This window comes from Peromyscus leucopus, chromosome 4 (genome assembly GCF_004664715.2).
Source record: "Peromyscus leucopus breed LL Stock chromosome 4, UCI_PerLeu_2.1, whole genome shotgun sequence".
Taxonomy (NCBI): domain Eukaryota; kingdom Metazoa; phylum Chordata; class Mammalia; order Rodentia; family Cricetidae; genus Peromyscus; species Peromyscus leucopus.
In genome coordinates, this window is record NC_051066.1 from 98171388 (window position 1) to 98186257 (window position 14870).

Genomic DNA, 14870 nt, shown 5'->3' on the forward strand with positions numbered 1-14870 from the left:
TCCACTTGTACACATGCACACATTCACATACATGTAAAAATAAACCAAAAAGGACCCAAGCCAGACAGAGCAACATGTATCTGTTATCTCAGCTACTCAGAAGGCTGAGGAAAGAGGGTCTCTTGAGCCCAGTAATTAGACAGCCTAAGTGACATAGCAAGACTCTGTCACTAATATGCACGAGTCAGATGTGGCGGCTCAACAATAATTCAACATCATTCTTCAGTGGCTGAGACAGGAAGATTTAGAGTTTGAGGCCAGCCTGGGCTACAGAGAAAGACCTTATCTCAAAACCAGTCAATAGGACCCAACTCTGAAAACAATGCAGTTGAAAGGATGAGGCTACCACTCTGATAGTTTCAACTTCTTTTAAAAACTTTGATTTTTCTGCAGTAGTGAGTTTCATGTTAAATGGGATGGCTATTAGGTCCTTATTAGAAAGACTTGGACCGTGGTGGTACACGCCTTTAATCTCAGTACTTGGGAGGTAGAGGCAGTCATATCTCTGTGAGTTTGAGGTCACCCTGGTCAGAGTGAGTACCAAGACAGCCAGGGTTACAAAGTGAAACCCTGTCTTGAAACACTCCCCCCTCCCCCCAAAAAAAGACTGACAGTTCATATTCTGTCTTTTATATAACATGAATTGTTTTTTTCACAGACACCTAATTTTTGTTTACACTGAAAATTTGGGAAATAACCTAAATATCAATCCTGGAAAAGGTTAAACAAAGTAAAATATTTAAAGGCACTGTGCTATCCCAAAGGGAGAACACTATGCTATCCCATTAAGATCATTAGCACATATACTACACAGAAAAAATATGAAAAAATATACAATATACAACAACGTATTCAATATAAAACAGACCTATATATACCAAATGTGCTGGTGCAGTAATGTTTACCTGTAATCCCACTACTGAAAAGACCTGAAGAAGAGGATCAAGATTTAGAAGCCAGCCAGGAGAAACAGTCTCAAAGAGAGAGAGAGAGAGAGAGAGAGAGAGAGAGAGAGAGAGAGAGAGAGAGAGAGAGAACAAGCAGACCCCCAGTGGATGAAAGCAGCTGCTACTTTCCTGAGAGACCCATGGTCAGATCCTAGCATCTACATTGAGCAGTTCATAACTGCCTGTAACTCCAATTCCAGAGGCTCTGACACCCTCTTCTAGCCTCCACAAGCACTCACACACATGTAGCACACACAGCACACACACACACACACAAGCACATAAAAGTAAATCTTTAAAAGACAAACAAAAAATGAAAACCTATATACTTTGTGAAAAGGAGAGCGCAAACCCTAACTTCTAAAACACTGTCCTTGTTTTTACTCTATACACATTTGAACAGAATAAAAATTCAGTTCAATTAGGTCGTTTAAAAGGGTCTGGGGAGAGAGCTCAGAGGGAAAGCCTGAGGTCTGACTCAACATCCACATCCAAAGCCGGGCATGTGGCTCACACCTCTAATCCCAGTACTGAGAGGTGGGGACAGGAGGCCTGCCGGCTTGAGAGGGTGTAGCCAATTCAGCCCATCCATGAGCTCCAGGTGCAGTGAGAGGCTGTCTCGAAACGTAAGTGACGTAGAGGAGACACCTATGCTGATCTCCAGCCCCCACATATGTAGGCACAGGTACTCACACACACAGCAGGCACGTGAACACTCACACAGAGGAATAAGGGAAATCTGGGCATGGTGATGCACACTTAGAAGTCCGGCCCTGGAGAGTGGAGTAGGATTACTCCACAGCCATCCTTGGTTCAAGGTCAGCCTGAGCTTCAGGAGCCCTCATCAGATAAGGCTTATCTCAAGGGCGGTGGTTAAAATACTTGCTGATTTAGCAAACTAGTCTTGTATATACAGAGCTGTTACAGAACTTGGAGATTCCAAAGTGATACCTCTTGGCTATACAGTCTCATACCGACTGGTTCTAAAATATTCCCATTTTTAAAAAGGTCATCATGTACTCAGGGTACTCCCAAACTTTATGTAAACTGTCCACCCTGGACCAAGATTTATGAAAGTGGAAAGTGGTACGTTATTGTAATTATCTTCTCAATCCACGGGAGCCTCATATCTAAGACAGAGCTGACATGCCAGGCATGGAGATAGAGCCTGTACCCTCGGCCCTAGGAAGGGTAAGTCAGGAGGACTGTGAATTGCAAGTCAGCCATCTAGAGATTGCGATTCAAATATGGAAAAAGGACTGGGATAGTTCAGTGACCCCTGGGCACTTGCATTGGGTGGACAAGTTTAAAGAGAAGGGGGTGTGTGTGGAGCTATGTTTGCAAGAAAACATTATTTCGGTAACAAAAATGAATATTTGAAATGAGTTAGAAATAAGCCTCATCTGGCATCTTTAACCAAAGTCAGGTGTGGTAGCTTAGGCAGAGGCAGGCGGATCTCTGTAGGTTCCAGCCCAGCCCACGATCACGTTCTAGGACTACATAGTAAAGAGGAGGCGGAGGAGGACAGGCTTAGGAGTCCATTCTGCAACCATCTGTTTTAAGTCAAAGAAACAGCACCTGGGCTGGGGCCCATCCAGGGTTCGCAGAGGCTATGGAGGAGTGGGCTATCTTCTCTGCCCACCCAGGAAGTGAGGGAGGGAGGTGCAACAAAGTGAACATATCACCTCGGGATGGGAGAGGTTCCGAGAGGAGTGGGGCTCAGTCCTGAGGTGTTTCCCCACTGTCACCCCCTCCCACCAACCCACGCCGAGAGGAGCCTAGGGGCTCGCCCTCAGGAGCTGCGGGAGCGGCTCAAGTTTCAGACTCCTCCCACACTCCGCAGCGGTCCCGCCGCACTTACTGCCCAAAGGGGCCTTGGAGGCAGCAGCTGCTTCCACCCCTACTGCCCGGCGCCAAGGAGAGCACTTGGAGACTGCCCGCAGCCGTCAGGCTCCCCAGGGCCTCCTGCCCTCGGTGCAGCTGCGCCCGCGATCCCAGCTGTGCCGTCTCCTCGGCAGGGATCTGCACCAGCAGCACAGGTAGAACCCGCTCCATGGCCCCGGCACAGCCGGGGGAGGCAGCACTTCCGGGCCCGGGCTTGGCAGCCATCTTGGCTCAGGCACTCCTTCCGGTAGAGGCGCCCGCATGCGTCACGGACATGCGCAGTGTTTTGTACCTTGTGACGGTCATCTGAACTGCGAGGCGGTCTTACGCTAGTAATCTTCTTAGCTTGGGTGGGGGTGGGTCTAAGCAGACTCTTGCAAAACCACACCTACCCTCACTCGGCTCAAGTCGATAAACCTGAAGTCCTTTCAATTGCTTCTGCTGTGCTTGTTACCAAAGCTTTCTGAGGCCGATGCCTGTTCATTAAAACCTAGTCTCTGGCCTCTCTTCGCTTTTTGTGCTATTTTGTGCCATTGTTTGGTCCAACGTAGGGCAGTTTTCTTGGTAGTAAGGACTCTTTAATAGTATAGAACCATTAAAGAACCCTATCCCCACTTAAAAAAAAAAACAAAACAACAGCAAAAAACCCAGGGCCACAAAACAGATTCCTCCACCCCCAACCCCAAAGCTTCAAGAAATCTGCTCTCATGGAATTTTCCTAGGCAGCTATTCCCATCAGATGCCCTGGAGCCCAGAGTTTGCAAAAGCTGGCAATCTGATTTATCTCCCACCAGGTAGTTTTGAAGAACAGTTTACCCAAAAATCATTCGCTAGGCCCTTCCTCTTCCTGATTACAAAAACTGATTTTCAGACCCTGCACAGTGATTTTCCTGTACCCTTGGATACCCAGCGGCAGGGTTTGGGAATGCCAACCTCAGACTAGTAGACCTTCTTTTGAGAGCAAACAGTCTATTCTTTATGGTCCTCCACTGAGGATTCTGTTTCTTACAATCATGAAGGTTAACATGAATATTGTAGTCAAATGATATCCTTTGTAACAGATGGAGATGGTGAACTGGCTCACCTTCTATTTTTCTCAGGGAAGTACAATCCGATATAGAAAATGAAGGGGAGAGAGCTGAGAGGTGTTGGAAAGGCATTTGGGAGAAATCAAACAGTACCTTGTCAAGTTTTTTATTTGATAAAGGCTCCCTAGTGGCCTTGGACTCCTGATGCTCCTTCACTAGCCTTCCAGATACTTAGGAATACAGGGGTATGCCTCCATGCCCAGTTAGCCTTGGTAAACACAGACACATTCACAATCTGAACATTTTGATTCAACTGCAATCTCTGTCAGCGCACCATCCTGGCTCATCTAGTCTAAAGCCTCTCTCCACTCCAGTCACTCTCAAATCACCCTGTGTTTCTCCTCGGTGTTTATGACTAATTGATATTTTCTGTCAATTCCTGCCCAACCTTTATGTAAACCTGAATGTAGCAGAGACTTGTACACCATTGTTATCCTCCTACCTGAAATGCATCTTGGCTTACAAAAGGAACTCCAGTATTCCTCGATGAATGTAGGACTTCATTTGACAAAATGCAGCTCATTTCCTATGCCAAGGAAGATGCTTATATCTAAATCTCTCAGCCTTAGCTCAACTGTTTGGTTTATATAAAGTTTGGTAACACTGAAGCAATGTCCCAGATTATACTTTTATTACATACAACAAGGCCTTGTCCCTAATAAGGATATTCTTGACACATTCACAAAAACGGCCTTCATTGTAATTCTAAACTTACAAACAAGTTTCAACATATCATTTGATATTTCTTTAATTTTACCTAAAGTCATGCCTTAATTTTAGGCAAGTCACTTAGCTTTTAAGGAGGGATATGACAGTGTTTGTGGCAGGGTCCTCCAATATAACAAAGTATAGGAAATGACTTCAAATGTATCACTGTGGGCAGGTGATATAGTTTCCGTTCTGATATTTCAACTTCTCACATGTAAGTTCCAGAACTAATAAGTCAGTAGATACAGGGAAGCCTAAAAAGAGAACAAGAGTTAACTGCAAAAAATTCCATTTTTATAAATATTTATGGTTTAATTCATGCTTGGCTCATTCTAAGAGCTGGTAAATTCTGAGGACAGATTATCTCTGTATTAATTCTCTTATATTCTGGACTAGTCACAACTATTTATTGAATGAATTAGTTATTCAACTTTTCAGATTACTGTTCTGAAATAGCACCTACAAATGACCAAACATTAGAAATAAATGCAAAGGTTTGGCTGAACAGTCCAAAGGACACTAATGAGTACAGAATGGTTACTTAGTAAATACCTGAGGATCTGGATTTTCTTTTTATTGTTTTATTACATTTACATGCTCCATCACACTCACACAAGACACACCCTCTCTCTCACACACACACACACCCTCCATCTCTCTCTCTCTCTCTCTCTCTCTCTCTCACACACACACACACACATACTCTCTCACACACACACACTCTCTCACACTCTCTCACTCTCTCTCTCTCTCTCTCTCTCTCTCTCTCTCTCACACACACACACACACACACACACACTCCACAGTGAACATTTGGAGGTCACAGGACTTTTAGGAGTCACTTGTCTCATTCCACCATGTGAGTCTGCCTGCTGAGCCATCTCACTGGCCCTAGAACTAACTACCTTTTTAAATATTTTAATTTTTATTTTTTGAGATTCTCATATCTCACTAAGTAGCTCTGGCTGGCCTGAAACTCACCTCGGACCCTAAGTGCTGAGATCAAAGGCATTATTACCACACCCAGTCCATAGGACTCTGTCTAAAGCACATCATTTTCCATGCTCACGGTTTATAAGTGATTTGATCCACAGACCTAGACCAGGGCTGGGACTGTCTCTGTAAGCACTTACTCCATTCTGGCTTCCAGCTGCTGAACTAATTGTTTGTCCATGTGATGGCAGAAGAGGGGAAGCAGGTTCCTGGGGAAGGCTAGGGGTTCTGCCAGGGATGCTGTGGGCAACTGAGATATCTCCCAGGCAACCAGAATCACCAAGTCTGTCCTGAGGGACAGAAAAGAGAAGCCCAACGGAGCTTTTATATTGATGCAGGAAACTCATATCCAGGCAAAATCCCTTATTATTCGTGCACCACTGCAGCCACTGATCCCATCCCAGATAGCCACTGAGGTGACATCTGTCCATTTGGAACATACCTGATAATGCCTATCCATCCTCCTTCCTATTTGATCTTAATAACTCTAAGGAGTTAATAGCACCACTCCCAGACAAAGAAACAGACTAGGAAGTGAAATGTCTCCAAGTTACATTGCAATAGACAGATCAGTTTGGCTCTAAAATGTGTCTTCCTTAATTACTATGACTCTGTCCCCCATGGGAAACTGTGGGGCCAAGAAGATATGGTTCTACTATGTCTTCTTTCTCTGCCCAGCTTCCTCCCTGGTACTTGAATATGTTATGTAGAAATTCTTTCATCAGGCTTACCCTACACATCCAGGGATATTGGAATATATTGACAAGGCCTTTATGATCTTACCAAGCTGCACAGTCACTGCTGGATTGAAGGGAAGAATCCAGGGATACCAGCTGCTCTCCATGACTCAGCAGGGCATAAAGCAGAGATATCCCGAACTATGAATGATAGGCAGTTCAAGACAAAATGAGTTCACTTAGGTGGTTTTGCTTCTCTGGTTTTGCTGGCTTCCCCCTAAAAGACAGGCTTGCATGTCCAGACCAATACCACAAGAGCTGTCAGATTTTGCAGCTAAACAGAGAACTCTGACATATCCAAAGGAATCACTGCCCTGAACTTTCCACAAGCCTTTGAGACCTGAGTAAGTGGAGGAACTGGTCAGTAGATGAGAAATGGAGCCTGGACTCTGAGCAGGTAGTCTGTGGGCCAGACTTTCAGAGATCTACAGATTAGAGTGCACAGGAGAATTCACTAGAGATGGACAGAGTCTGTCAAGTCTAGAGTGGCATACTTAAAACTTGATGTTGTGGCTGGGGTGGAGTTCAGTGCTATGGGAGTGCCAAGTACACACAAGCCCTTGTTTGGATGCTCAGCATAAATAAAAGACTTTTTTTTTTTTAATCTCTCCTTTAGTAAAAATCTAATATTATAAACATGTGGGATGCCTCCAATTTTTTTTTTACTCTAAAAGGTACACAATAAAAAGTTTTGAGATTTCTGATGTGGAAGCTCACACCACCAGCAGCCACAGGGAGTCCATCACAAAAGATGTGTCATCCCCCCCCTCCATACAGATCTCCAGTAGTCCAGGCTAGCCTTGAACTCACCATAAAGACAAAGGTGACATTGAAATCCTGATAGCCTTGCTTCTGCTTTCCCTTACAAGTATGCACCACCATACTCTCTCGGTGTGGTGTTAGAGATCAAAGCCAGAACTTCATGCGTGCTCCACAAGCACCCCCCCCCCACTGAGCCACACCCCACAGCCAAGATATGTACTTCTCTTTTCTAAATGCCACCATGGCATTCACCACAAGCCTCACCATACACTCACAAGCAACAGTGCCAGACAGTATAGAAAGAAAAGAGAGATGGGAAGAGATGGGGAGAGAGAGAGGAAGTGGGGGAAAGCAGACCACCACACACAGTTCCTCATTGTCTTCCTGGGTTGGGACCAAGGACCCGGTATTTAATAAGCTCTCTCCAGATGATCCTGTGCTCACTGAAAGGTTTTTGTTGTTTTTGAGATAGGTGTAGAGTGGTCTGATGCTTGCTATGAAGCATAAGCTGATCTTGAACTCATGATCCTTTTGCCTCAGCTTCCTAGGAGTATACCACGTCCAGTTCTCACTAGACATTGAGAAGTGCTACTGAGAAGATTTGTGCAGAGATGAGACTATTATCTTGATTATTTCTAGTAGTGCCATTTAGAAGTCATCTATGGGAGGCTTGTCATGGTGGCACATGTCAACATAAAGATCATGAGTTCAAGGTATCCTTGATTACAATGGAGAGTTCTAGGCCAGCCTAAGCTATGTGAGAACCTGTCTCAAAGAAAAAAACAAAAAACAAAAAAACCCAAAACACCAAAAGCCATCTGTGGAAAGAAAAGTGTCCCAGATATATCACCTGATTCTGAAGTACCACAGAGATCGGCCGCTCTGAGGAGCCAGGCGGTAGCAACATTAGACCTTGCAGTCCATGGAGGAGTTGACGGAAGGTCAAATGACTGATGTATTTTCCCAGAGGTTTGAACAGTATGTGTAGAGCCTGCAGGAAAATCAGTAAGTATCTCTCCCAACTCTACTGCAACTTCATCTTCCTCATCCTTTGCCTCCAGTTCCTTCCCTGGCTGACCGGCTTTAGACACCTTGCTGGTCAGGTTGCCTGCCAGGCCTAACACTGCTCATGGCTCTCTAGTCAGAACAGAGCCCTCGAGTACCGACTTATTTTACATTGGCTTTCTATGGAAGTAGATGAGACTCAGCCGTCTCAAACTCATAGCACACGCACACCTGAACAGCCCTCCACCTGCTTTCCCTTGCTCATCCTATGTGAAGATGGTCTGCTGGGGCTATGGTTGTTTGTTCTGTAATGTCCTTATTTGAGGGGTGGGCAGCACCACTCTACTTCTTGCTGGCATCTGTAGGAAGGGAGGGAACGGAGGCGGGGAAAGACTCCAACCCCATCGAGACCACCCTCTTTGCTGCTCATCGTCACGGCACCTGGTCAGGCATGTCCTTCAGGATCAGGAGGGGCAGGTGGTAGGTGATATACAGGAGAAGGCTGACAGCTTGATCACGGGGCAAGAAGGGGAGCAGCCGAGCCACCAAAATCTTCCCTTTCCTCACCGACAGCACCTGCAGGAGGCTATCTGCTGTCTCCCTACAGGAGAGAGGAGAGCGTTTTTGAGAGTTGCACTGGGAAGGAAGGCTTCCGGCCAGCAGCAAGCCCCCATGACTGCTGACCCTCCTCTTCTGAGACTGAGGTGGGACTCTCATACTCACTCCAGGTTGTTCTGCTCCTGGGTCTTTAAGGCCTGAAAGAGCTTCTCAACCTGGTTGCTCTGTTCCCCCGAGTGGCAGAGTTGTGGAAACCCATCATTCTGGCCCTCCTCTATCTCTAGTAACTGGAGGAACATCTGGGAATTTGATGGGGGTGGGGTGGTTAATTGACCAATATCCTATCTTTAAAATTTTAGACAAGAGCTTCTCTGGAGCAGTGAGCTTATCTCACCTTCTCAATCAGGGATAATACTCGGAGCCTCTGACTGCTTGCAGCTCCTGTATCCTAGGCACAAAGAGTCCTTGGCCCTCAGCCACACCATCAATGCAGCTGGAAAAGGCTAGACACAAAGTCTGACCACATTGCTTCCTCATCCTTACGTCACAATTAAGAATGTTTAAACCCAAAACACGAATGTGTTCTAGACAGCAGGGACCAGAAAAAAAAAAAATTCTAGAACGATCACATACTCCTACCTGCTCTTGAGTTCCATGAGAAACAGCATCAATAGCTCGGCGAGGGCTAAAACATGTTGATACAGCTACCTGGCCCAGGGAACCCTCAATTCGTACCACTGCATAAAGAGAGCCGGGAGGAACATGCTTCTCTGTAGGGCACGCATACACCCAGATATCCAGCCCAAGCCGCAGTCTGGCCATACCTGACTCATACACTTCTGCCTTCTGGATGTAAGGTGTGACCAACTTGAGAGACTCAGCCCTCTTCCTCTGTCCAAGCAGGTCTCTGTCTGCCTGTCTCTTCTCTAGCTTCTGATAGTACTCCTGAGGGTCCAGGGAGCAGGCAAGTGTGTGGGCATTTACAAAAAAGTGCACAGAAGTGGACATGCCCACATTTCCAGGGTACATAAGGGATCCTCTCAAAAGGATGGAGACAAATCTTGGGTACTTTAGAAAACAGTAAATAACCCCATTTGACCAAAATGTAGGAGACTAGATGGGAAAGAGTATGGGACACCAACTTTAGAAAGACGAATTCTATCATGGAGTGCTGTGTCAGCACCTAAACAGATGTGGCTTCTATGGGCTTCTATGAGAGAGGGTCACAGAAGGCCCAGGAGTTCTCACTCATGTGGCCAAGGTCAAAAGCTGGGACTAGGGGGCCCAGCGCTCACCTGGTAGTAATAATCATCCAGGCGGGGGTTCTCACTCTGCAGCTGAACCATCTGTACTTTTATCACCCAGTCCTTCTCTTTTCGGGTCATGAGGTTAGCATAGGCGTCTGGCTTCAGAGACCAAGGCTTCTTGGCTAGGAGACTTCAAGCCAGCAGAAACATCCCTTTAGGCAAGCCCTGCCACAGTGACTTCCCAGGGAGATGTGAACACGCAGTGGGGTGCTCTTGGAAGGACTGGAAGGTGCAGTGTTGGGTAGCAGCGATGGAGTACCATTATGCAGTGGGGGCAGATGGCTAGTCACAAGGAAATACCCAGTATGCATGCAGACTGCTTCCCATCGAGGCTTTACCTCACGGTTTGACTCTGCTGCCGCAGTAGGATCTGTTGGTGCTGAGGGTGGAGCTGGGTCAGATGACTGGGAAGGCTTAAAAGGAAATCAGCAGAGTGGAAAACTTCTGCTCTGTACACCAACCCTTCCATCCCTTCAGACCAGGTACGTCAGTGAACATCTAAGACAGCCCTATGCATCTACACCCCCCTCCCCAAATCAAAAAGCAGAAAGCATCCCAATCCTCATTTCCCCATCCCAAGACATGTTTTTCTGTAATCTGACTGCAGACAGTCTAGCCACAGCAGGCAACCTTTTGGTGTGGTTCTTAGCAGTTGTGAGTCCTTGCCTCAGCTTTGTCAGGGTAGCTGACCTCACTTCTGTAATTTCCCTCGGGGCTCTGTTTCTTCAGCTGTCAGGGAGCCGACATTGGACTGTGCTTCCCGATTTTTGTCAGTGAATCTAAGTGTTTTTCTGTGGCAACTGATAAACGGCGACAGAGGTGGTCCTTGGCCGCCATGTCTTGTGACCTATAGGAAGCACTCAGCTTGTCCTCACAATGCAGCCTGTCACTGGTACCTGAGTTTAGGGGGCCACGCAGTCAGTGGGTTGTAGAACAGAAAAGGATCAGGTGAAGGCTGTCGAGGTCCAAAGTGGCAGGCTGGAGAGCTGGCTCTTGGAAACGCAGGCTGGAACGGAATTGGTGATAGGTAGTCAGGGGACAAGGGGGACACTCCACTGGGCGAGGAGGGAAAGCTGCCCCTGCTCAGTCACTGCCCTCTGGGCTCCTCGCCTGCCTCTTCCCCTCAACCATTTTGCCCAATGTTTTGCTTTGTTGGGGGACCCTCAAGGCAGCTGTGGAGACTGCTTCCTGTCTTTGACAGTTTGGCACCTCCTAGGAGGGGTCTTTTCAGTCCCCGAGGGTGGGTGGGGAGAATGTGCTCTTGAACAACCCTTATGCTTTGGTGTTCTGTCTTCAGCTACCCAGGGCAGGCTCCTCTGCCTTTTTTCTGCCTCACCCAAGCCCTCAGCAGAGCTCAATTACCTTATAGCTCTCCCTACAGGAGTTCCTAGTCTTCAGCTCTCACACTATTATGTGGTTCATGGATAGCAGTAGCCTTTCCTGCCCTAAGTGCAGTACTTGATCATCCACTGACAGGAATCTATAGTTGGTCCCATTTAGTATGAGTGGTAGTTGTTCCTGTAGCACTTATTAAGGCCATCCTGCACCACCTGCCATTTACCAAGCTCTTCTACATGATGTGGCCGTCCACCCCAGACCAATGCGTCATTCTGAGTACTTCATCTCCAGGGCAAGGAGATGGGTGGATTGAGCATAATGGAAGCAAGGGACACTCGATCCTTCCAGGAATGGAATGTTCTGGCCACTCAGTCACCTCCTCACAGGATGGAGACCAGAGCAGACTCACCTGCCACAGAAAATGCAAGGAGGCTGGTGACATCTCCAGGGCACCAGGGGCCTTGGCTCCAGGAGAACCGTGCAGCCCTCTCTGGAACAGAAAGGAAGAAACGCCAGATTCAAGTGGATCCCCACACTGTCTTCTGCTCTTGTTACCATGGGAACATGGCTGGGGCCAGCAAAGCCAACTTTCCAACAGCCAGGACAGTAACAGCCTGGCTTCCCCCTTCATCCTCAAGGCCAAATGGTCCAGAATCCTTCCTCCTCCTGAGAAGATAACATTTTAGGAGTAGGTTGCACCTAACCTTTACTGTAAGTCCTTGTCTTTCTCCACAGGTCATGTGAATTTAAAGGATCAAATACTAGGAATGGCCTGCCAAGACACAAGGCTAGAACAAAAGTGACTCACCAATAGCAGGGCTACTATCTATGGGAGACAAGGACTCTGCTGGGATTGTGTGTCCACACGTGTGTGTAGGTATACACGCATGTGCATGGTGTGTGTTAGAGGATAACCTCAGATGTTGATCTACAGGGCTCTTTCCACCTTTCTCTTGGCACAGGGATCTCTCATTGGTTGGGAACTTTGCCACATAGGCTGGGCGAGCTGGGCAAGCTGGCTGTAAGGTTCTAGGGTCTCTCTTGTCCACCCCCGCATCTCGCAGTGGCTAAGATTACAGGCACACACTGCTGTGTACAGGGCTTTACATGTGTTCTGAGGATCTGAGGTCAGGTCCTGATATTTGCAAGACAAGGGCTTTACCAACTGAGTTCCCACCTCCTGCCCCCACCCCTACCCCAGCCTTGTGGAGTTTTGTTGTTTGCTTGGCTTCAGGCTGTGTGTGTGTGTGTGCGCGCGCGTGTATGTGTGTGTGTGTGTGTGTGTGTGTGTGTGTGTGTGTGTCTGTCTAGTCTGTCCGTCTGTCTGTGACCTGGTCTCTCTGTGTAATCCAGACTGGGGGCAAGTCATGATCCTTCCGTTTCTCAGGAGTCTTAGTGGGCGGACTGCACGTGTGCCCCACTGCACCTGGCTTAGGACCTGATTGAGGTAAAGGACAGCTGCAGACACTTCAATGGGAGACAGGAGGAAAGAGGAGAGAAAAAGCCTCAATTCAGTGTCGTGCCTGAAATAAACCGTGTTCATTCAAAATGGGTCTTAAAGAAGCAGAGGTCACGCGAGGAGTGTTGAGTGGCAGACTGTGAACGCCCAAGTTCAGGACTGCTCTCTCTACCCCACCTGCCGTGGTACTGGGATATTTTGGATGGCACTCAGTATGGCTGGATCCCCAAGATCAGCCCCTTCCGCCTCCACATCTGGGGCCTGATTGGAACACACATCTTCCTCTTCATTCTCCTCTTCCACTTCCTCCAGGTGGAAGGCAGAGCCTTCCTTAGGAGCCAAGGGAACAGAGAGTTTGCTTGGCCTCTGGTGTAAGTGCAGGCCTGTGGAAGAAGATGGAGACATTGGTGTGAGAATGCAGATCTAGACCAGCTGACACTCAACAGAAGCTCCGTTCAGAAGCCATTTTTAAACACCACCTCCGTGCTGTTTTAACCCCCTTCCCCCAGGACACTCTCCAGTGAGCCACCATGAACACGAAGGGCACTTGGCCGACACCAAACCTCTTCACTGCTCACACACTGCTTCCGTGATCTGAATGGATGGATATACAGCAGGCTTCTTTCTCCTCCGGCTCTTCCTAACAAGCCCTTCTGATGCCTCTTTAAATGAGCTAGTCTCAGCTGTCCCAACTCAGAGCAACTTAACCCTGTATGCTCCATACTTTACACTGCACAGTTACTGAACGCCATCCGGCACTGTCAGCATTGCTGATAAGTTTTTTCCATAATGGCAAGAAAAACAAAAGCCCAGAAAAATCTATCTCAGTAGCTAGCCATGGAAGACCTTTCAGTCTTGGTTACCGAGCCTGGTTTCTCAACTCTGTTGATGTGTATCTCTTGCCTGTGCACCCCTGGACATTTTATGTAGACACACTGCCCACGTAGGAATACCTGCAAGGCATCTCATCTTGGCAGCCTGTTGGGCTTCCTTGCCAGTTGTGTCCCCCACTGATAGAGAAGCCTCTGGAAGGGAAACCTGGGACAGAGAAGAGATCCAGAAATATTCTCTTCCTCGATAAGGATGGGATGGCCCCCAACACATCCATGGTCTCCTTTCAGCACTGTGGGCAGAGAATTATTGACCCAAGGCCTCAAGAAGCAAGAGTCTGAGCTCTCAGATATACATAGCCCCCACCCTTCCACCGCAGCAGCTCAGCTCCAAGGAGGGACAGAAGTTAGGGGGTCTGGCTAAGTACTGGAAGAATACAACCAACCACTTTCTGGGCACAGTGACGACACCCTGCTGCCGACACCCACCACCTTTTCATGTAGGTTAGCCACGGCAGCCTGGGCCAGGGCCTGTCTGCTTCTCCTAGCCTTTGAAGGCTCTGCTCTGCCTCCTGCTCACCTGTTAAAGGGCCAGCGTGCTTCACTGCCGAGGTGGTGTAGAAGAGGAGAACTCTAATAAAGAAAATCCTTAGTCAGGTGTGTCAGGTGTGGTAGCCAGTCAGTGATCCTAGCACGTGAGAGATGGAGACGGGAGGGTCAGGAGTTCAAGGGAAGTTTCGGCTACCTAGGAAATGTGAGGCCAGATTGGACTTCACAAGACTGACTCAAACAACAACAAACCAAGAACACAAACAAGAAAAAAAACTCTTAACTAACTATAGTGGCCCACACCTGTAATCCCAGCACTTGGGAGGCTTGGCTTTAAGGCCAACCTGGGCTACATAGTGAATTCCAAGTTGGTTTGTTTGCTAGAATTTGGCCTCCTCTCAAAAGATTAAAAAAATAAAAGCAACGCAAGCAACAGCCCTCTTGATTGGGGAAGAGAAATAAACTGTGTATTTAACTTTCTAAGTCTGTGAGAACAGTTTATTGGGACTGACATTTTGGGGGCAAAGGCTTAAAAAGGTATCCTTTAAGAAAGGTTTAGGAATTTTGTGAAGAACTTTGCTTCCATTGGATGCCTGAGTTTACACAAGCCTAATTAGAGAGGAAAGTTCTGGATGCATCCTGAGGCGGTTGCCTCCGGGAAGGGCATTGGAGGTTCCCCCAAGTCCACCTGAGGGTGCTTGAGCC

The 14870-nt window shown here is 47.5% G+C and overlaps 2 protein-coding genes across 2 annotated transcripts in view; both read right to left on the bottom strand.

Moving 5' to 3' along the window:
- Positions 1-3078, bottom strand: part of Spg11 (SPG11 vesicle trafficking associated, spatacsin) — a 73247-nt gene extending 70169 nt beyond the window's left edge. Inside the window, 1 exon segment of the mRNA XM_028878731.2 lies at positions 2809-3078. Within this exon segment, the coding sequence (XP_028734564.1) occupies positions 2809-3056 (248 nt within the window). The 5' untranslated portion in view covers positions 3057-3078.
- A 2707-nt stretch (positions 3079-5785) lies between these two features.
- On the bottom strand, positions 5786-13266 carry Patl2 (PAT1 homolog 2). The gene is given in 14 exon segments (XM_028878648.2): positions 5786-5818; positions 5820-5910; positions 6404-6498; positions 7970-8110; positions 8566-8725; positions 8848-8981; positions 9077-9130; positions 9322-9419; positions 9507-9627; positions 9978-10119; positions 10328-10402; positions 10886-10995; positions 11737-11817; positions 12964-13266. Coding segments are annotated over 14 exon segments (1563 nt in total). The 5' UTR covers positions 13192-13266.
- Positions 13267-14870: the final 1604 nt, after the last annotated feature.